The following is a 22,150-nucleotide window of genomic DNA, read 5'->3' as shown; positions in this document are numbered from 1 at the left end:
GAATAAGGAAATGTTATTTACTCCTCATAGCACAAGAACTAGGGATCACGAAATGAAATTAATAGGCAGCAGGTTTAAAACAAATGAAAGGAAGGATTTTTTTTTCACAAAATGCACAGTCAGTCTGTGGAACTCTTTGCCAGAGATATGGTGAAGGCCAAGACTAACAGGGTTCAAAAAAGAACTAGATAAGTTCATGCAGGATAGGTCCATCAATAGCCATTAGCCAGGATGGGCAGAGATGTTGTCTCTGTTTGCCAGAAGCTGGGAATGGGCAACGGGATGGATCACTTGATGATTACCTGTTCTGTTCATTCCCTCTGGAGTACCTGTTATTGGCCATTGTCGGAAGACAGGATACTGGGCTAGATGGACCTTTGGTCTGACCCCATTCTTATGCATACAACTCAGCTGTTTGGACAGTGTATTGATTTCTTTGACTCTGCTTTCAGCTGTAAACTTAATTGAAGTTACCCCAGTTATAGACAGTGTTACAAATTCTACTTATCTGAATGTCTAAGTAGGCTTAGAAGGTTTAGATTTTTATTGGAAAATGTCAGTAAATGTCAATTTCACTATACACACAAACCCATAAACAAATACTTCCATGGATAATAGAAATTTACATAGACAAAATTGCTGCTCGAGAACTTATTTGTACATTGTCATGTGATGTTGACATTTTGTGTTTTAAAGGTTGTCTTTAACTTGTTGAATTAAATTGTCTGACACCCCAATTTTCTGAACATTTACACACATGAAAATGTAAATCAATAAAAATAAATGCTTAAAATTTAGTTTTGTGCAACTGTAAAAATTCAATAAAAATTAAAAATAAAAATTGATTTCTGCCAAGCCTGTTTAAGTAGTTCTTAGAGAAATGTTTATAGTCATCTGGAATGCAGCTGTCTTTACATGTTGAGCATTTGACCAGTAAAATCTCACTAAGAGTCATTCTTAGGTGCATTTGTTGCCTCCAGATTATATCCACACAAGCAATTAAAACGTGATATGGTGCCAAAGTATTACAGTGGTGATACAGCGGAAAATAACTGCAATTATTTAATAATGCACAGAAACATGACTGTCTTCAGTTGGCCTACAGAGGGAATTTTAGGCAAGCAGATTTAGTTATTATTTAAATTGGAATTTAGCCAGGATCAGTTTTAACACTCTTACACTTGCAAGAAGTGCCATAATTTTAGAAAAAGTAGATATTATGATGGAGCAGTCACATAAAACCCACAATTAAGGTTGTGTCAGAGGGCTGAATTTAACAGGTTAACTTGGAATTGAGCAAGGATGCCAGGTTTAGCACTTCTACTGTTGTACAAAGAGTCACAGCATTTTCAGCAAGCACAAGTGATCAGAACCTTGGTTTTAGATCTTATCATGGATCTCCTAAAGAAACTGATCTTGGATTCATTTTAGGTTTTTTTCATCCTTTACTACTGCTGTTTGTTGATGGTTATTCCCAAAGTCTGGTAAAGCATAATGTTTGTGCATGTTATCTTCCTAATTATCCTAAACGATTACTCTTACCATAATTATCATACTTCATTTATAATTTTGGAAGGCATCTACTCATTTCCTTTACCCAGTATTGCACGGTCTGTGTGGTAAATGGTGATTTTACTTATATCTTGCCCCAGGGCTCTAAAAATTGTATCCCAGCCCTTTGCTGTCATCATAATGTTGATTCAGATACTGCACATTTGGGCCCCCACCCATCCACTTCTAGGAAAGTTTTTGTCAGCTGCTCTCCTTTCTATTGATGCCTGAATTCTGTCACAGCATCCATTCCTTCTATAAGGATACCTGAAATGTTAAAAGCTAGTCCTGTTCTATCTGATCAACGTCGTTATGGTCGAGAGGAAAGCAGTATAATACAGTTTCTTCTAGGAGATCCCTGTGGAATCTGCTTTCACAAGGGTAAGGTAACCATCAGTCACCAGAAAGGAATAGTTGCCACTAACTATGGGCCTAATCCTGGCAAGAGCTGAACACCTTTTCCCGTGAAAGTCACTGCCACTCAGCACCTTTCAGGATTGATACATGAACATTGCCCTGATATTACTACTTCATCTCACCAAGCACTCAGGTTGCCACTGAGACTGGTAAAGTGGGAGGGAGGAATATTGCAAGTATGAAAAAGTTTGAGCCCCACTAATATGTATAAAAGAAGAGGAAAAGAATTTTGAAATAAAGCAATACTTTGTACCGAGACAGTGGCCCTGATTCTGCACATACATGTGTACCTGCTAACTCTAGGTGTGAGAGTCATCCCATTGCTATAAATGGGGCAAATTGGATGTCACCTCAGGAACACATGAGTTTGTGGGACTGGGAGGTGCTGGAGTCTTGGTCAGTGTTTTAATTATGAATCTTATTTTCTAAAGATTTATAATTGTCATAAAAACATGCTCCAGGCTGAAATGTAGCTTATGTAGTTTATGTATAAATAATTTGTATTTGCATGTTCATAAACAAAATATACACCCACTCCATTTGTCTGTGTAAAACATGACAATGAAAGCACTGACACATTTCTGGAACTGCTGAATTGTTTGTGTTTCTGTAGCTTAAAAAATAAAGGTTGATTGGTTTATTATTTAAATCTAGAATTTTGCCTTTGTTCAGCTAGTTCTTAGTCGGTAGGTACTACAATTATTAGAGCCATAGACCTATCAATCAATAAGTCAAATACCTTGCATTTATATAGAGTATTTGTTAAGGTTAGGTGTGGTACCGCTCTTGCTAATCCCCCCAAAATTGAATTATTATTTGTAGTAGTAGAAGTGTCTAGGAGCCCCAGTCATGGAGCAGGACCCCGTACTGCTAGGAGCTATACAAACACTGAACAAAAGAGTGGTCCCTGCCCCAAAGAGTTTACAATCCAGGTAATAATTAATCATTACTACTTTGCACCCTAAGCCCCAATCCTACAATCAGTTCCCATACAGACTTCGGTGAAGTCACTCGGTCTTCATACTGATGCAGGGGTGTGCCCACACAAATCCAGTTGTAAGGTCAAGGTTACATAGTACTTTTCATCTAAGAATCATAAAGTGAATATATGCTATTGTATCTATGTTACAGATAGGGAAACTGAGGCACAGATACCTGAAGTTTCTTGCCCAGGGTTGCACAGTTGCTGAGTCAGGAACAGAACCCAGGACTCCCATGATCTATCCCCTAGCTAATTAATGACACAAGCACTGCCTTTATTATTATATAGGATCAATAGGGGCTAAATCCTCAGCCCAGCACCCAGCTGGACACTGGACAGATGTATGAGGGGAGGGGCAGATGGCAGAGAACTGTTGAGCCACCTTCTGAAGACTACTGAAGTAGGCCTCCACAGCCTCAGTGTGCCAGCCCTTTGCTCAGCGAAGCCCTAGAAGCACTAATCTTGTGCACCCTCCTCGCTGCAAAGCTGAATTGTGCTGTTTCATTAGATGTGAAAATCCCAGTTTGCACTCAAATTTATTTAGAGCAGAGGTTCCCAAACTTGGTTCGTGGCTTGTTCAGGGTAAGCCCCTGGTGGGCCGCAAGACGCTTTGTTTACCTGATCGGCCATCGGTATGGCCACTCGCAGCTCCCAGTGACTGTGGGTCACCATTCCCGGCCAATGGGAGTTGCAGGAAGTGGCCTGGGCCAGGCCGCCACTTCCCGCAGCTCCCATTGGCTGGAAACAGCAAATAGCAGCCACTGGGAGCTGAGAGTGACCATACCTGCGGATGGTCAGGTAAACAAAGCGTCTCGCGGCCCACCAGGGGCTTACTCTGAACAAGCCACAAACCAAGTTTGGGGACCCCTGATTTAGAGGGATTATGACCCCAAAGGCTTGGTGATCATGAAGAGCAGGCAGATACTAAGGACTTAAGAGGAATTGCTCAGATCTATTTGATCCACTATTGGTGCATCAAAAGTACTCTAAATAGACTGGAAGGGGCCCCTTGGGCAAGAAAACAATTAAAATGGCTTTCCATAAAGTGCTTTGATATTACCTCTTGGGTAAATAATACCTGAAGTCAACATTAGTGCCCAAGTACTCATAGGCCAGTGTGCCAAAGTGCATTCCAGCAGGGTAACCAATGGTCAGCATGATGGCAAAAGGCCTGACTAGGAAAGGCACAAACCGTTCCAGTAGAGAGTTGGTCCTCTCTCATGGCTAATGCACATACAGCCAGATCCAAAGCCCACTAAAGTCAATGGGAAGCCCCTCGCCTTGCTCATGATTGAGGGCCAGGCACAATCTAGCCCTGTATTCACTGCACCACCTCTGAAAACCAGCCACATTACAATTATTTATAGAGTATCAGATGGGTGTGGAGTGCAGCTGGTCTTCTGTCAAGGAAATTCTACTGGAAGAGAAATGTTTGGCTAATGACATGGGAGCATATCAAAAGGTCATCACTATAACGGGGTTTAAAAAAGAATTAGGTAAGTTCCTGGAGGCTAGGTCCATCAATAGCTATTAGCCAAAATGATCAGGGACACAAGCTGGTCTGGGTGGCCCTAGTTTCTGATTGCTGGAAACTGGGAGTAGATGACAGGGGATGGATCACTAGATGATTACCTGTTCTGTTCATTCTCTCTGAAAGCACCTGGAATTGGCCACTGTCAGAAGACGGGATAATGGGCTAGATGAACCATTGGTCTGACCCAGTATGGCTGTTCTTATCTTCTTTATCACTAGTCTGTGTGTCTCTGTACATATGTGATTTTCAGTGTTAACCCAGAAACTTCCTCCGCACTGAAGTCTCATCAGCAGGACTCAGACAAAGTCAATGGATACCTCTGAATTATCTTCCTCAGAAAGAAGATACAGAATTGACACTGTCAGGATTTGAACTCATAGAACTTAAGGAGCTTAGTTAAGCTACAGCTGAGGCGTAGATCAGTTCACTATGTGTAAACTGAGAAGGCTCTTGTGGGGTTTTGCAAGACATCTCTGCTTTGGATAAGAACAAAATTTTCACCATTTTCCACCAGGAAAAAAGGAACAATATTCCACTCTAGAGCTAACTACACATTCAAACCCAGGGGAAAAACTAAACAAACCTGTTTTGCACTCCCAGGAAGTGAAAGACAAGCAAGAGACAGATGGAATTGCTCAAAGAAGTCATGACTCAAAGCAAAGAGGGCTGGACAAAACAAGCCAAGGCAGGTATCACTATGGATAGGTCTATACTCCCAGCACAGGTAGACAGACTCACACCAGCTGGCCTTGAGATAGTGTGCTAAAAATAGCTGTGTGGCCATTGCAGCTCTGGCAGAGACTCAAGCTCGAGCTGAAAGCTCTAGCCTACATGGCCTCCATAGGCTTGAGCGGTTAGCCCGAGTCTCCACTGAAGCCATAATGTCCACCCAGCAATTTTTAGCACAGTAGCTCAAGCCTTGCTAGTGTGAGTCTGTCTACCCAGGCTGGGAGGCTTTCTCCAGCTGCATCATAGACATACCCCATGAAACCATAGTGGGTGGTTTCAGGTGATCTTACCCTAAATTGTGGTCTGCTGTTGAATGAGTCAGGACTAGTTATTACTGCACAATACACAAAAGGACCTCATTGTGCATCATTGCACAAGAGTACATTGTTGATTAACTGAATGAGAGCTTCCAAGGTATTACAAAATGCAGAGAGTTCTTAATAGTCTGTCTGGCAACCCCATCCTTAGCACATAGCTACAAGAGAGCCTTGAGAACTGTGATAGCTGCAGCCTCCTAAGAATCAGCTCCAGAACTACTTTTTAACATCGACTTTACTAGGAAGACCATAGCAGAAAGTAACTACAGATCTTTTCTAGCTGGATAATGAAATCTAACTTCTAGTGATTGGCAACTTCTCAAGATTCATTGATAAAGATTAGTTGCTGACCACTACATCAAAGGAGTCATTGATAAGATGAAATCCTGGTTTAATCACTATGGAATCCCACTACAAGTCTTCTCTGATAACGTTTCTCAGTTTTCATCAGTGAATTTTAGAAAGTTTGCAAATACCTACAATTTCAACCATGTTGCATCCAGTCCCTGGTTTCCATGGAGCAATGGGGAAGCAGAATGCACAATATAATCAGTGACACAACTTTTTACAAAATCTACAGCTCATTATCTGGCCCTGTTAGCATCTAGCCAACTTCTCTGACCAATGAATTCCACATGGCTGAGTAGCTGGTGGGTAGAAAGTTATGTCTGTGTGTCCCCTTCAGTGTTAGACTCTCATTGGCCTGACTTCTTGAAACAACAGAGGAACTAAGAAAAATATTAAAGCCATCTTATGAGAAATTTTGACAGACCCCCACAGAATTAAACTATAGCTGAATTGATAGACACATTAAAATCTATCAGTCTTACCTTGCTTGAGTGCCTGAGGTATCATCCATCAAAACTTGGCTGTTTTACCAGCTGAAGCATTCAGATCTCTTCCTATGATCAATGCCTCACCAACTCATGTACAGCAACCCACATGTCCTCCAGACTCCATCTGCAAGAGGACATACTCAGCTGAAGAAAGACAGCCCTCCCTGTTTCTAAAAGATATCAGACCTTGAGAAATCAAATAATTCAGTTTAGCAGCTGAGATCCAGATCCATAAAAGGACAGGTGCCTATGTCCAAAATTTAGGCAACACTGAGTTCCTCAAAACTCCTGCTCAGCTGCTGCATAACCCTGTAGGCGCCTATTCTCTCTTGACACCTTAAGTTTTATTCTAAAACTAGGTGCTTCAGTTTCTGCCTCTGGGCATGCACACTTCTGCCTCACTCCAAGTATGGGGATGCCCATCTCACACCTAAGTCCGAGCAGGATCCTCAAACTGGTGCAGAGAGTTATTCTCCTGTGGGGCCTGATCCAGTAGGTGTGTTCAGAGCATGCCTACCAGATCAAGGCCCATTTGAAATCCAGCTGCAGGAGAAGCCGCCTCCCTTATAGTTTGTAGACCAGCAATAAACCAGGATGTAGGAGACCAAGGTTCAATTCTCTCTTCTACCAAATGGGGACAAAAGATGTGCACAGGGGTTTTCTAGCTCTCAAGACGGTCCCCCGATCACTGAGCTATGGGATAGTTCGATGTATGTGTGTGAAAAGGCTGGAGAGGAGGTCTCTCAGTCACTCCTGTTGAAGCTGTTCCACTTTAGATAAATAATTAAACAGTCAGTGGGCTAGAGATAGAGTGAGCATGATTCTACGATCTGATGGTTAGAGCACCCACATAGGCAACCCAGAGTCCAGTGGCTCACCTCCAATCACTATTTAATTATTTATTGAAAATGGAACAACCTCAACAGGAAAGACAGAGCCCCACATCAGAATACCCCAGAGCCGAGGCATGCTCCTGGGAGGTGGGAGACCTCACTTCAAATATTTTCTCCCATCAGGCAGATGGGGGAGTTGAACCCATTTCCCACCTGCTGCTTGAGTGTTGGGCTAAGTTATATATATATATATAACTTCCTCCTTCATTAGTTGCAGAAAACATCTTAGACATTTGATATCAGGAGAGACTTCATGGCTGTCGATCCCAAGCAGAGGGAGGTGCCTATGTCCAACCCAGACATAGGTGCCTAATACTATAGGGGGATTCGGGCTTAGGACACACTCTCACATCAGTATCTCCCATTGACCAGCTCTGGGGGCTCCCCATTTGTATGCTGGTTTTGGTGGATCCCACTCTAAGGCTATCATCTCTCCTCACTCACTGTACACGGAGCATGGGTGCCTAACTCAGGCTTTGTGGAGCCCAATGGTTTTCTAGGCATCCAAGTCCCTTTGCGCATCTGTGCCCCAGTGTTTTACTGAGGTAGAATAGTCCCCTGAGACGATACCAAAGGCTTGGGCAGGCTCCTTCCTAGGCTTGTTTGTTTATATTTTGTGTTGATGGTTAATGACTGGTTGGATTAGTGATTTATTGCTGTTGACTTCAAAAGGGAGGATGTGGTTTTTGTGGCTGCCCCAAGCCACAAGAGAGGCAGCTAGGGGGCCCGAAAAGAAGAAGTATAAAAACTCAAGGGTAGCAAAAAACAAAGTTTGCTCAGCGATAAACCCTCACCCCGATCTCCTGAGTCTCTTTATTCAACAGCTGCTACCCACACCAGTCCCAGCCCTCTCTGACTCCATCCTACCCCACCCCCTCAACTCAGCCCACCCAAACTCTGTGTCCTAGGAGACCACCTTCAAGCACACCATCTTGTGGCCCATTAGGTTCGCTGCCTTCAGCTCCCTCGGGGTTCTTTCAATCAATTACTCAGACCTGAGCACTTCAAACAGATACCCCCGTTCGTGGGGGTCTGATGTATTAACTCTGACAGAGTACAAATACCTCTTCTTTAGCCCCTCAAGTCCCAGCCCTTCTGGCAGGGCCCCCATGGGGAACGATTGTAAAAGACAGGAGGAGGATCAGTACCCAGAGCAAGGCAAGGGGCAAGCATAGCAAAGTGTGCGGGGAAGTCAGTCCCTGAGTGAGGCAGGGGCTGGGGCAAGCACAGTGGGGTGGGGTGGGGGGATGGGTCTTCAGAGTGGGCAGGGGCCAGGGACAAGCACAGCAGGGCAGGGTGTGGGGGGGATGGGTCCTGGGAGCAAGGCAGGGGCTGGGGGACAAGCACAGAGAAGTGGGGGAGCGGAGGCATACAGGATCTCCTCCCCACCAGGGCAGTGTGGAGCTGGTACCTACCTCTCTCCACTGGAGCCTGGTCCTTGGGAGCCAGTTCTTTCTCTCTTCAGCTGAGCTGCAGCTCCTCCAGGCAGCAGAAGCTGCTCTTCCCTCCCTCATGGTGAGGAGGCTGATTGCGGTTACCCCTGTGACCAGACATTGCCAGGACTACTTTTCAACCAAACTTTCCAGTCGAAAACTGGACAACTGGCTACAGAGGCACCAGAATGCAGGACAGGGGCCAACGGGCGGTGGTCCCTTCATTTCCCCCTGCCTTAAGGGTGAGCAACAGGGGGAGGCAGCGGAGAGGAGCAAGTGGTGGGGAGGGCCTTGGAGGGAGCAGCAGAGTGAGGGCGGGGGCCTCAGAGGGGGAGGGGCAGAGCAGGGGTGGGGCCATGGTCCAGGCACCGATTCCCCCATTCTAGGAAACTTCTGGCATTCCTGCCTGGCAACCTTTCGAGTATGGGCCTGGCATGATGGCACCATTGGCAACCCAGTACCACCTTCTGGGGTATGTATAAGGGTTCAGGTAGGTTTTATCTCCAACATTCAGGTGTCCCCAGCCCAGCCTAGCCCTCCTCCTAAAGCTGAGTTGTAATTCAGGACAGCTAACAGCTGTGGCAGATTAACACATGGGCCCATGGGCCCCAGCCAAGTTGAGGGCCCTGGCAGGAGCACCAGAACCAGGAGCACCAGAAGTGGGAGGGCCCACCAGTGCCAGAACTGTGGGACCACCCGTGCTCCTCCTCTTCCCACTGAGCCCTGCCCCTGCTCTTCTCCCTGAGTCCCCGCCCCTTGGCCAGGTGGGAAATTGGAGCCAGGCCATAGTAGGAACTGCTCAGGGACCCCAGGCTGCTGTGGAGAGCCTTTTACTCTCCACTTGCACTGGGCAGGGGGCCGGGGTGTCTGAGAGCAGCCGCAGACCTGGGTCCCCATCCTCCCAGGCCATGCTGCCCAGAGCACGCGGAGGGTCCAGAGCTCCCCACAGCAGCCCGGGGTGACTCTGACAATGGACCTACTCCAGCTTCCAGTCTGGCCAGGGAGTGGGGCCTCAGGGGGCAGAGGAGGAGCAGGGGTCGGGCCCATGGCAAGGGGGAGCTAAGGTCCACCCTCAGCCTCCCCAGCCTGGGAAGAGGCTGGTGCCGCTAGTAGGAGCTGTGCTTCGTGGTGCGGAGGTTATCGCTGCCACGAAGCACAGCCCCTGCCACAACCGCTCCGTGTCTGCCCAAGGCTACTATGCCCATGTAGGGTTGCCAACTCTCCCAGATTGGCTGGAAGTCTCCCAGAATCAGCCTCAATCTGCTGGTTGCTATTGAAACCAATCCAGGAGATTTAATAGGCAAAAAGTCCAGTCGGCAGCAAAGTTGGGTTAAGGCAGGCTCCCTACTTGCCCCAGCTCCGTGCAGCTCCCAGAAGCAGCTGGCAAGTCCGGTTCCTAGGTGCAGGGGCAGACAGGGGGTCTCTGCGTGACCCAGGAACCATGGCCAATGGGAGCTGTGGGATGGTGCCAGTGGTGGAGCCTTGGAGAAGGGGAGAGGCAGCAGTGGGGCCTCGAGAAAGGGGCGGGGAAAGGGCAGGGCATCGGAGAAGGGGGAAGAGTGTTCAGTTTTGTGCAATTAGAAAGTTTGCAAACCTACCCGACTCCCCACTGTGCTCCAGGTCTTCCATCCCCACCCCCAACGTGCTTCGGGCCATCCACCCTGACTCCCCACCGTGCTCCAAGCCACCCAGCCCAACCCCCCTCCCCGATTCCTCACCGTGCTCCAGGCCACCTAAAGCTTCCCCCTTGCCCCCATGCTCCAGTTCCACCCAGGTAGTTGGTGGCCATCTTTTTAAGGCAGCCTCATTTCCACATATGGAGGATGTAGGGAAATAGTGGTCATCTGGCCTGGCTTCAGCTTCATTGTTGCCAGTCTGACTAAGGGGAATACAACAGATTGAAGCCAGGAATAGGAAGGGCATGTGAAAGTTTGTTTTGTTTTTTAAAGAAACAAACATTTTGCAAGACTTGCAACAAAATCATATAAATGTAGGGTTGGAAGGGACCTTGATATGTCGTCTAGTCCAGTCTCCTGCACTGCGGCAGGACTAAATATTATCTAGCCAGGCCATCCCTGGCATGTGTTTGCCTAACCTGTTCATAAAAGCCTCCAATAATGGAGATTCTACAACTTCCTGAGGCAATTTATTCCAGTGCTTAACCGCCCTGACAGGAAGTTTGTCCTAATGTCCAGCCTACACCTGCCTTGCTGCAATGGAAGCCCACTGCTTCTTGTCCTGGCCTCAGTAGTTAAGGGAAACAATTTATCACCCTCCTCTTTATAAAAAACCTCTTACGTACTTCAAGACTATTATCATGTCCCCACTTCAGTCTTCTCTTCTCCAGATTAAACAAACCCGATCCAATCTTCCCTCATAGGTCATGTTTTCTAGACCTTTAATCATTTTCGTTGCTCTCCTCTGGACTTTCTCCAATTTGTCCACATCTTTCCCAAAGTGTGGTGCCCAAAACCAGGGACGCTACTCCAGTTGAGCCCTTATCAGCGCTGAGTAGAATGGAAGAATTACTTCTCCTGTCTTGCTTACAACTCTCCTGCTAATACATCCCAGATGTTTGCTTCTTTTGCAATAGTATTCCATTGTTGACTCACATTTAGTTTGTGATCCACTATAACCCTCAAATTCTTTTCTGCAATACTTCTTCCTAGGCAGTTGTTTCCCTTTTTGTATTTGTGCAATTGATTATTCCTTCCAAAGTGTACTACTTTGCATCTGTCTTATTGATTTTCATCCTATTTATTTCAGACCATTTCTCCAGTTTGTCAAGACCATTTTGAATTCTAATCCTGTCCTCTGAAGTGCTCACAAGCCCTCCAAGCTTGGTATTGTCTACAAAGTTTAAGTGTACTCTCTATGCTGTATTCAAATCATTTTTGAAGATACTGAACAGAACCAAAAAAAGGAAAGATCCCTGGGGGGGATCCCACTTGATATGCCCTTCCAGCATGGTTGTGGACCACTGATAAGTACTGTCTGAGTATACTTTTCCAACCAGTTTTGCACCCACTTTATAGTAGGTTTGACTAAGCTATTTTTCTCTAGTTTCCTTATGAAAAGGTCACATGAAACCTTCAGTTATGGCAACTCTGAAATATACTCATGGGTCTATTAAGCTTTTGGATGACAGTTCTGGAAGCAGATTCTCTTTCTGTAGCAGGATACTTTTAAGAATGGACCTGTTGGGTCAGACCACTGGTCTGTCTAGCCAAGTATTCAGTCTTCCAACAGTGACCAATGTCAGATGCTTCAGAGGGAATGAACAGAATAGGGCAAAATATCAAATGATCCATCCTCTGTCATCCAATCCCAGCTTCTGACAGTCAGAGGTTTAGGGACAGCCAGTGCATGCAGTCATGTCCCTATCGTATGTAATGGCCATTGATGGATCTATCCTCCATGAATTTATCCAGTTTGTACCCAGTTATACTGTTGGCCTTCATAACATCCTCTAGAAGCAAATACTTCTTTACATTGTTTTAAACTTGCTGCCTATTAATTTCATTGGGTGACCCTTAGTCTGTGTGTTATTTGTTAATTCCTTTCTGAAAATCACCTCAGAGCTGATCTAAGTTGTTGTGGGCATGGGCGGCGGGTGAACCTGGGGCTCAGGGAGACTAGCCCTCAGCCTGGCCCACCCCTTCTGCCTGAGGCCTTGCTCCACCCCCTTCTCCTGCTGAAGCTCAGAGCTCCCCCATGTGGCCCCTAGCCCCAGAATGCCAGGCAGGTGGGTGACATAGCCCCCCAACTCCAGAGTGCCAGGCGGGCAGTGCAGCCTCCATCCCCAGAGCACCGTGTGGGCGGGTGGCATGGTCCCTAGCCCCAGAACGCCAGCTCCCGCCGTCCAGAGTCCTTGACTGCAGGTCAGCCCCCCCATCCCCAGCCCAAGCCCAGGGCCCCAGCAACAGGGGAAGAGCCGCAGAGTGCCATGGGAAGCAGGAGGGAGTCTGGAGGCAGAACGTGGGCAGGGCAATGCAGGCCTCCCCCGGCCTTTGATACCTCCCCAGGGCTGCAAGGGTAATTTCTCCAGCCAGGGATCACCAGATCACAGCAATATTTACTCCACATCCTCTTTTCCTGGCTACCCTTCCTACACACCTCCTATGCTGGGGACTGTGGATGGCAAGGATGAGGAATTCCCGTCCTCAGTGCTATTGCCCTACCATCTCATTTAGCATCACTTTACCTTACTGTAATATAAAATGTGGCTGTTGTGGGACCAAATTACCCTCCTTGAAATCAGTGAGTGTTTTGTTAACTTCGGTGATAGCAGAAAATGCTCCCCCCACACTTGTAAATTCCTTTAAGATTCTCAGTTGAAGGTTAAAAGCATTCTGTAAAGAGATACCATCATAGCACAGTAGTAGGTTTTGGAAAAAACAAGCTTTTACAAAAGCTTAATCCAGTAGAAATATTTTCATGATTTTTTTAAATCAATTGGGAAATTGGCTTTTTGAAAACATAAACATTCCCTTGCTATGTTTATGACTAAACTCCCCAACACCGTGCAGTAAACCTGACAGGGAAATTGACTGGAAACAAACTGAAACTGACTAAGGCTCCAGTCCTGCAATCACATATAGTGAGATTAAGCATGTGAAGGAATGTTTGCTGGAACCAAACCTACTTTATTTTAACTCTCCAAGCTCAGAAAAGTGCAATAAAATAAAATAAAAAATACAAACAGTTAAATAAGTGACAAAATAAATTTGATTTAAAAGTTAATATTTAATAATGTACAGTTCTCTTCTTACACAGACCAGATACTTTTTAAATATAGTTTTTGACCTGGCATTTTTGTCACAAATCTAGTATGATTTTATTATTTAAGCAAAATTTTAAAATTTATTAAAAACACAAAGTGCAGCCGCACAGTTTAAAATAAATCAAACTGATGAGACTGCCTAATGAAAAGATGGTAAGAGAAGACTGTCCAGGGCAAACAGTGAAAGGCGACAGGCAGCCCTCTGAAAAGCACTCTATAAAAACCATGATTTAATGAAGAGTTCTGTGTGAGCTGGAAAGCTTGTCTCTCTCACCAGCAAAAGTTGGTCCAATAAAAGAGATTACTTCACCCACTGTCTCAGGAGTAAAAACAATCCAGTAGGGGCTCTCAGTTTTTGCAGGAGAAAAGAAAATGATTACAGTTCAGCGGGTTTGTAATATCATTTGATCACATGATGTGGGAGCGACCATATATAATGACTGTTCACAATTAGATCTAAGGGGGGGAGGGAATTGCGGCTAAAATAAATAATGAAATTAAAACATCACATGGTAAAAGGCTGATTAAATTCACTTCCAAGTTATTAAACAGGAAATGCAAGATTCAAAATGCACATTTTGAGGGGGGAAGAAGGAGATAATATTTTATTAGACCAGCTTCTGTTGGTGAGTGACACGAGCTTTTGAGCCACTCAGGGCTTTCGCAGGTAGTTTCCCTCCATCACTTGCATTAGTGTGTTGTTTCAGGCTTTGCTTCACTATTGCTACCATGTGTCAGTTTTGTAAAAATATTCACTAGTGTAGCATTTAAAAAGAAAAGGGAAAAATGGGAGGGGGCAGGGAGGAGAGGCTGGAGCGTGCTGAGATTTTCCAGACTAGGTCTGGGAAACTGGGTGTGTTTGTTTTTTTATCTAGAGAATGAAACGTTTGGGGGAGAAATTATTGTTATGCAAAGTAAAGCTGAGAATGAAATAACAAGCTAACTGGGAGAACAATGCAAACGCCGATTGCCCGCAGCTAAAAGGACGTGTGAAATCAGAGGGTTGAGCAAGATCTTGCGTAGGTGATGCAGGTAATGATGAGGCAGTGATTTCGTTAGGTAACAGCCCTTGAGGAAGCGCTATTAAGCGCTGATTGCTTAAAGGTGGCGGAGCAGAGGGGGGGCGTGGCAGGAGAGGGCGGTGCTCGCCCTGAGAGCAGTGCCTGGAGGGGGCGGGGCTCCGGAAGAGGGCGGTGAATGGGGATAGGTGAAGGTTGATACATTGGCCGTATTAGAAGCCGGAGCTGGGCTAGGTCGGCTCCTTGCAGCTGCGGGCGGCTGAGCGAGCACGTGAAGCGGAGAACCCGGGAGCGCCCGCCAAGGAAGGAGGATGATAAACGTGTCAGCGGTGTGGTTGTTGGCGCTCTTCTTGCAGGCAGCGTGCTCGGTGAGTCCGGGGGCTGCCCTGGGGGGAGGGGGCCATGTGTTGTGCCGGATCGCTGGCGTGCTGTGCCGAGGGGAAGGGAAGGGATGGGATGTGCAGAGGAGGAACAGGAGCTGGACAATCCCCCTCCCCCTGCCAGCTCCTCCGGGGAGGATCAGCCCTTTTGTACCCTCCAAAGTCTCCCTGGGCCAGAGCCAGGCGCAGCCTTGGCGCTCGGTTCCCCCATGGGGGAGCAGAGGCTGTGAGCCGGGCGGGCTCTTGGTGCTCCAGGCCCCTGGAAACGGGCTGGGGCGGGGGGAGGGCTGGTTGCTTCGCTTCACCCCCTGCATTCAATTACCCAAAGCGGCTCCATATGTTGCGAGGCTCCCAGTCCCGCGCTGGCAGGAAGCGCTCTCCGGCTGCCTTGGCAGGAGCTGCTGAGTCTGGCGCAGCTGCCTCCTTTCAACAGGTTATTAGAGCCGAGCCGCACCCTCCCCTGCCCCTAAGGGCTGGCTGACACCCAGGGCTTCCAGCGCCTGCTGCAGCCCGCCCCGGCGGGCTTCGTTCAGAGCAGCCCCTGCATCCCCGGCTCCTGCCCCTCCTCTGGCTGGCCGGATATTCGCTCTTCCCTTTGTGCCGCTTGTCCGCGCGGTGTTTGCTTTCCGCGACGGTGACAGGCTCCCGCTGGTCCCGAGCTGGCTAAGATGCCAGCTGAGCGCCAACCATGCGCTCTCCTCCGCGGGCTTGGAGCTCTGCTGGCAGCTGAGAGGTGGCGGCTGCAGGCTCCCCACGCGAGGAGAGACCTGTTAAAAAGACCCCTCATGCAGCTGCCTGGTTACAAATCAAACTCGGAGGCGAGACATGCTTGGCAGAGGCGGGGACAGCTTCCATCAAACGCCATGTCCCTCTTCAGGACGAGGGGGGGGGGAGTCCGCTCCCTGCTCCCATGGGCTGGGCTAAGCTATACCCTAGTTTAGATCCTTGCTCTGAAATGGCCACTTAAAGCTAGCGTGCAGGTGGGAAAACTTTCAAGAGTGCTCCCAAATCAAGTTCTTTTCCCGCGTGCTAGTGCTCATGCTGTGGCGCTAAAACAGAAAATCATGTGGTTGTACTTTGTTCCCATGCCTAGACCGTCTTTCATATTCATTTTAAATAAAATACTTAGTGGCTAACGTGCCTATTAAAAAAAACTTTTCCTAATCACACTGCTTCAGTCAATGTCCTAGTTATAGTAAACTCTCTTGTCGTTCCCTGCTGCCTGCCATGTTCCTTGCTGGCTTCAGCTTCTGCAGAAAGCATAAACCTGGTTTCTACTACGGTGAGTGTAGCGTTTATTCCATTGAGTTGATAGTGCTAATCTCTATATAGATCATCATCAATTTATCAGGGCAGGAGTATGTGCCTTCCCAATGGTGGATTAATTAAGATGTTTTAACTAGGCTCTCTGTAAATCAACATTCTCCTTACTGCCCCAGTCAAAGCTTTATTTGGGGGGGTCAAAGATTTTTTTAAATCACCTCCCCTCCCCCCAGAAAACTCACTGCAGGCTTAAAGAGATTATTTTTGACGTGGGCTCCAAATTTGAGTGGATTGAAGTAACCACTTAGGTTCTCCCTCAGATGGCTACCCATTCTAGCCACCAGATGTCAGCACCGAATAGCAAATTCACTTCAGTTCTGTTCAGTCTCTAGTTGGCCAAGTAGTCTACAGAGCATTTCAAAAATTAGGTTTTGTGCGTATGATGATGGCATAAGCCATTCCATAGTAGACTCTGTTGGTCTAACTTGAATGAAATGGAAAAATACTGACTACTTTCATTAAAGTGATTGTAAACACTCACTAATCCATAAAACCTACCTCTCAGGCATGTGTACCCGCTTCATAAGTCACTTGGGGTGACACAGTGAGTTAGTGGCAGAGACAGGACTAGAATTAAGCAATACCCGGCTCCCAGACGCATGCGTAGTCAATTATGCCTTGTATGAGTTCTGTGTGAAAAAGCATTGTTTACTGAGCATGACCAAGCCTATGGAGTGCCCACTTTCTCCCAGCCTATGAACACACACTAACTGAATCTGCACTGTTTGTGTAGTCTCCTTCCCCTCATGGCATATCCAAGGGGAGGAATAAAGTGTGACTTCTTCTCTACCAGGACAGAGCAGTGTCCCTAACTAAATGGCCTGTCCTGAAAACTGAACTGTCCCTCCTTGGTTGAATTTCAAATTTTTCCAGAAATAATAAACCAGAAAGAAGGGAAATCCTACAGTAAGGGAGGCTACAGAACTTGTGAAATGGATGTTTGAAAGCCCTTCAGGGTAGGAGAAATCAGAGCACTTATGTACACGCAAAGTACTACAGAGTTCTCTAGATTATCATAGAAATCAAAAACAAAGGGTTGTGGTGAAGAGACCCCAGTAGCTCTTTCAAATTTAGGTAGGGACAATCTCTGCAGTCCAGCTGCTGCTGCTTCATATCTGTTAACTTATGTGACTTGAACTCTAAAAATCTAATTTGTATTGGGCCTCAGAACAGTAGATGGGGCCCAACCTTTGGAAACTAAAACACTGCATTTTATTCCTGGGAATAACCAATCCTGTCCTGGCAGAGAGAGCCTGTAGAAGTGATCTGCATGACACCTGTTAACAGCACTTTTACTGGCAAAGACAAAGTACAGTTGGGGTCTAGCCAGCTTTTAGGCCACTGTTGCTTTGCTGCCATAGGTTCTCCCTTATTACGAGACCTTTATCTGTTTACACATCTGCAGGTCATAGACATCCAGCATTAACCTGATAACAAGAATACTCTAAATGAAAAGAAACTCAAGATTTAAAGACAATTCACCAGTGGTAGAATCAATGAATGAATTAAGCAAAATGCATCAGGCAGTAGGCAACACATTGGTGACTCAGTACTTAAATGACTTCCCTTGTAACTGTTGGCCCATGCTTGCATTTTTTCTGTTTAAATGAATGCTGCTTTGAACCACAGATCAAAGCTGGTTTTCCTCTCAAGCTGCCCTTTGTCTCAGAAGATGAAGTTTATTGATTTGATAAGATTACCTCAGTTAATGGGTGTAGAAAGCACAGCATTGCTGTGTAGGCCTCTGCCTGCTTGGGATCCCAGCTAATATGTTATGATCCCATCACCGACATACTTGTTGCTAGCAGTGTTCTAGCTAGTTCCTCGCCCGCTAGTCTGAGGAGTGGGTTGTAAAAGATGCTTTGGATTCACATGATGCAACTGTGCAGCTATGAGAGCTGCTTGACAACTTGTCTCCTTGCCATGTTGCTGCATGATGCCACAGAAATTCATTTCCTGTTGGTATATTGCCTGCTTTTTGAGCTCTGCCTATGAGGAGAGAGCCGGGAGTTTTCTTCCCTCCTTGGAGGAGGTGGTGCTTTGTTATTCAAGACAGTAAGATATGAGCACAACCTGCCCTGCTCACTTTCTCTGAAGTGTTGGGGTGGAAAGTGAGAAGGGCCTGAAGCTTAGGTGGACTATGAAGATAGAAGTAGAAGACTGTTCCTGGCATTGCTTAAGGGGACTTGTGCAGTAACCATCCCTTCCTGTGGTGGACATGTCTGTACGTGGCTCAAGAACCCAGGATGGACCCATCTCCCCATTGGCGTTCTGAGACCATGCTTCATGTTACTGCATGGCCTGTGCGCTGCTTTGCCTGGCCACACATTTGGAAAAAACTCCCCTTTGATAGAGCACATGATCACAGCAGTGGTATTTCTGTCCAGCATGCATGGGTTGTGGTCATCCTGGGTTGTTTGGGTTTATTTAATGAAGTCAGTAGCCTGTGATATTTTAACTGGTTGGTAGCCATGTGGCAATGTTAGTCTTAGAACTGCTGCATGAACAGTGCATCCTGACAGTGTAATACACTTCATAGGACCTTAGCAAATCTATACAGCTACAGGAGGGCATGCTGCAATCCCTCTCCAGTCTAGTTAGGGGAAACTGCATTAGCAACTTCCATTGTCTAAAAACCATGGCTTCTAAAGGTGGATAGCTAGTTTTGATTGGTTCCCTGGTACAGGCATGCTGAATTCTACAGTGGAGGCTAGCAAAAGACTGGTAGGGCTGGAATGAGCCTCTCTTTGAAATGGCTTGCAACACTGAATACAAAGTGAAGGTGAGATCATTCTGAGCTGTATGTCAGCTAATGTCTTATAAGGAAACTAGCTAGTCCAGCTTTCCCATTAAATCTGTATAACAGATTCCTCCTTATACACAAACTACCCGTCATAAATGAGACTTTTCCATGTGAATGTCCAGCTGCTGATGTACAACAGGTGTAAAATGTTGGGCCTTCTGTGGTCTTAAGCTCTTCCCAGGTGAGGGACACCAATGTAAGCATAGTTCTTAGTCACTTTGTTCTAGGATGGCTTACCTAGTACTACTGAATAATTAACACTTCTAATGGCAACCCTGGGAAGCTGCTGTTAGCTCAACAGTTCTCGAACAGCCTGAGACAAGTTACAGCAAGTGTAAAAAACCTGTAAATCTTCTCAAATATGAAGCTGAAATTCTGTGCTTTTAAGTGCACTAACCTGAATTCTAGGTAGAACAAAGCTTGTATATACTCCACATTAAGCATGTCTTTTCAGCGTGTGGGACTCATTACTATTGAAATAGTTGTCCTTAACTAAATGCTGTAGGGGGTCCTCCCATACGAACCTAGCCTGGTGTCAAAGTTGGACACTTTCCTCTCAGAGGACACTAACATTAATGGACTCCAATATTCCCTCCCTATGTGTTAAGCCTTCATTCTAGTTTAATTCAAACGTTAATTTGTAACTTTGTTTTAGAAAGGCTGAGATAGGTTTCTGCAAGAGTTCCATGATAATGAACACTCTCCTATGAATAGAACATAAAATATGAAACTTTCTGTGCAGAGAAGACAAATCTGAGTTGTAAACACAGCAGTTCCCAACCATAATTAAAACACTGTTCCATCTTGATGTACACAGGACCTAATGCTAGCAAACAGTATTAGTCTTACTAGGTCTTAGTCATGCTATGTGGTTAAGTTGTCTATGCACCCAGGTGGAACAGTGCTCTGTGTTGAGAACTAGAGTACCTAACCATCCTACCCACATAATTAATATGCTGTATAGGCCAGGTCACGACTCTTCTATATCACTGAACAATCCAGTTGCAGATAAAACTTGGAGAGAATAAAGTTGACACATGAGCGTTTCACTTTCTATCATCTGAGTCCTGGTTATAAAACTTGCCTTCATCAGAGACTTATAATAAAGTAATCCAACTTTTCCAGTACTACATGCTAACCTAGCCTTTTTCAATAGTCTTGTTGACCTATATTTTCTATATTGAATTTGAGAGCCTCATCTACTGCAGAGCTTCCTTGATTTGAATTTAAGTCAGTGACCGAAACTTTCAGTTGTAAGTGCTGAACACTAGGCTGTGAAGTAAGTGATCTATGATGCCTTTTGAAGTTCATCAGCATTTCTGAATGCTGAGCACTTCTGGATATTGGTCTACCTACTTGGTGTGGAATAAAGATTTTGGTACCTACGCTTGGCCTAATGTAGAAGCACATTGTTTCCTCAGTATGTTTGACTAGCAGTCCAGATGGCATATCCAGATACCAATCTAGAAAGCTGAGTTAATCTTTATCTGAGAAGCTAAAATGTGACTTTCATGTGTAGCAAGATCAGCACAGACCTCCCAGTACCAAGTTAAGAAGCAGAGTGATGGAGGCAAACATCTGACTAAACTCAGAACTATGGCTGAATTTCAAAGTTCTGAAGTTGAATATTGGGGTCTGAAGTGTTCTTACTACACCTCTTCTCCCTCCCTCCCTGCCCCCTGATAACCTGTCCTAGTGGAATCTCTGGCTTATTGGATCAGTGTGTAGTTGGGAATGTAACTTCCTGTCGAGTCACTGAAACTGTAGTCACAACTAATTCCTCAAAATGTTACACTTTTATGGCTCTTCATCCTCTGTCTAAAACCTGGAAACCCTTCTGGGGCTGTCCTGGCTTAAATGAAGCAATAAAAACTACTTGCCTGACTGAACATCTGGGTGTATTGCTCTCCGCAAAGCAGAAGTGGGGCGATGGACATTACTAAGTGATTCACTTACATCAAATAGATGGCTGTGTTCCCATGGCACATCATATCTTCCAGTGTCATCTTCTGGTCTGTGGTGTCGGAAAGCTTTCCAGAATGAAACTGGTTATATCAAAATTTACAGGAGGAACAGGGCACAACTCTGGAGTCAATACACTAGCCATCTTCCAGTCAACGCTGGGTGTCTTGTTTCCATTTTTGAAAAGGGTTCCTGAGGTCATAACTTTAGTAGTAAGTAACTGGAAAGAAACTATAGCAAAGAATAGAATTATGAGAGTGAAATCTAACTTGGGGAAGAATCAACACTGCTTTTGTAAATGGTGAGGAATTCTTTGAGGGTGTCAATTGTGGATCAGGATGATCCAGTTGATTTACTGTCCTTCTCCAAAGGCTTTTACAGTCATCTCCTGGATCAGTAACTGATTTAAAAGTGTCCCATTCTCAGAATGGGGAGAGACGAACAGCAGGGGTCCTCCAAAGATCTGTACTGGGATCAGTGCAGTTCAACACTTATTAATCTGCTGAAAGGGTAAAGAGTGAGGTGGCAAAACTAACAGATAGCAAAGTCCAAAACTGACTGAAGAGTTATGGGATCTCACAAAACTGGGCAACTGAGCAACAAAATGGCAGATAAAATTCAACTTTGATAAGTACAAAGTAATGCATGCTTGGGGGGGAAAAAATCATAGTATACATGCAATGGGTTCTAAATTAGCTCTTGTCCCTCAAAGTTCTTGGCACCACTGTGGAGTGTTCTGAAAGTCAGCCCAATGCACAGCAGTGGTCAAAGGCTAACCTTGTTAGGAACTATTAGGAAAAAGAGAAAATTGGACAGAAAAATCATAGTGCCACTATATCCAGGTAGTTAATAGGCAGACCATGGGCCAAATCCAGATCACCAGATGCTTTTTGAACAGATCGCAACATCTTATTTACTTATTTTGTGGGAGGCGGGGGCATCTTTCTCTGGAGTTTGGATCTTCACAGTACCTTGACACACAATTGGTTACTTATGCACTATATAAATCCATGGTCCACCTACTCCTTGGGTTCTGTGACTTTCTGGTTGCCCCATCTCCGAAAGGAAATAATGGAACTACAGAAGGATTAGAGAAGGGCAACAAAAGATGGTCAGGGATATGGAACAGCTTCTGTTTGAGGGACTAAAGAATATGGCTGCTTAGACTATTAAGGAGAGTAAAAGCAG

General features: G+C 45.7%; 2 protein-coding genes across 2 annotated transcripts in view; one reads left to right on the top strand and one right to left on the bottom strand.

Moving 5' to 3' along the window:
• The window catches only part of LOC127049709 (uncharacterized), a 1,018,748-nt gene that overhangs the window by 124,979 nt on the left and 871,619 nt on the right, over window positions 1-22,150 (bottom strand). The gene's annotated exons all lie outside the window — the stretch shown is intronic.
• Window positions 14,669-22,150, top strand: part of SDC1 (syndecan 1) — a 34,586-nt gene continuing 27,104 nt past the window's right edge. Inside the window, exon 1 of the mRNA XM_050950968.1 lies at window positions 14,669-14,862. Coding sequence (XP_050806925.1) covers window positions 14,806-14,862 — 57 coding nt within the window. The 5' untranslated portion in view covers window positions 14,669-14,805. The remainder of the gene's footprint in view (window positions 14,863-22,150) is intronic.

The sequence above is a fragment of the Gopherus flavomarginatus genome, chromosome 4 (assembly GCF_025201925.1).
Source record: "Gopherus flavomarginatus isolate rGopFla2 chromosome 4, rGopFla2.mat.asm, whole genome shotgun sequence".
In the NCBI taxonomy this organism is placed as follows: Eukaryota; Metazoa; Chordata; order Testudines; family Testudinidae; genus Gopherus; species Gopherus flavomarginatus.
The sequence above is the reverse complement of the archived record's forward strand: the minus strand, read 5'-3'. Positions and strand labels throughout refer to the sequence as shown.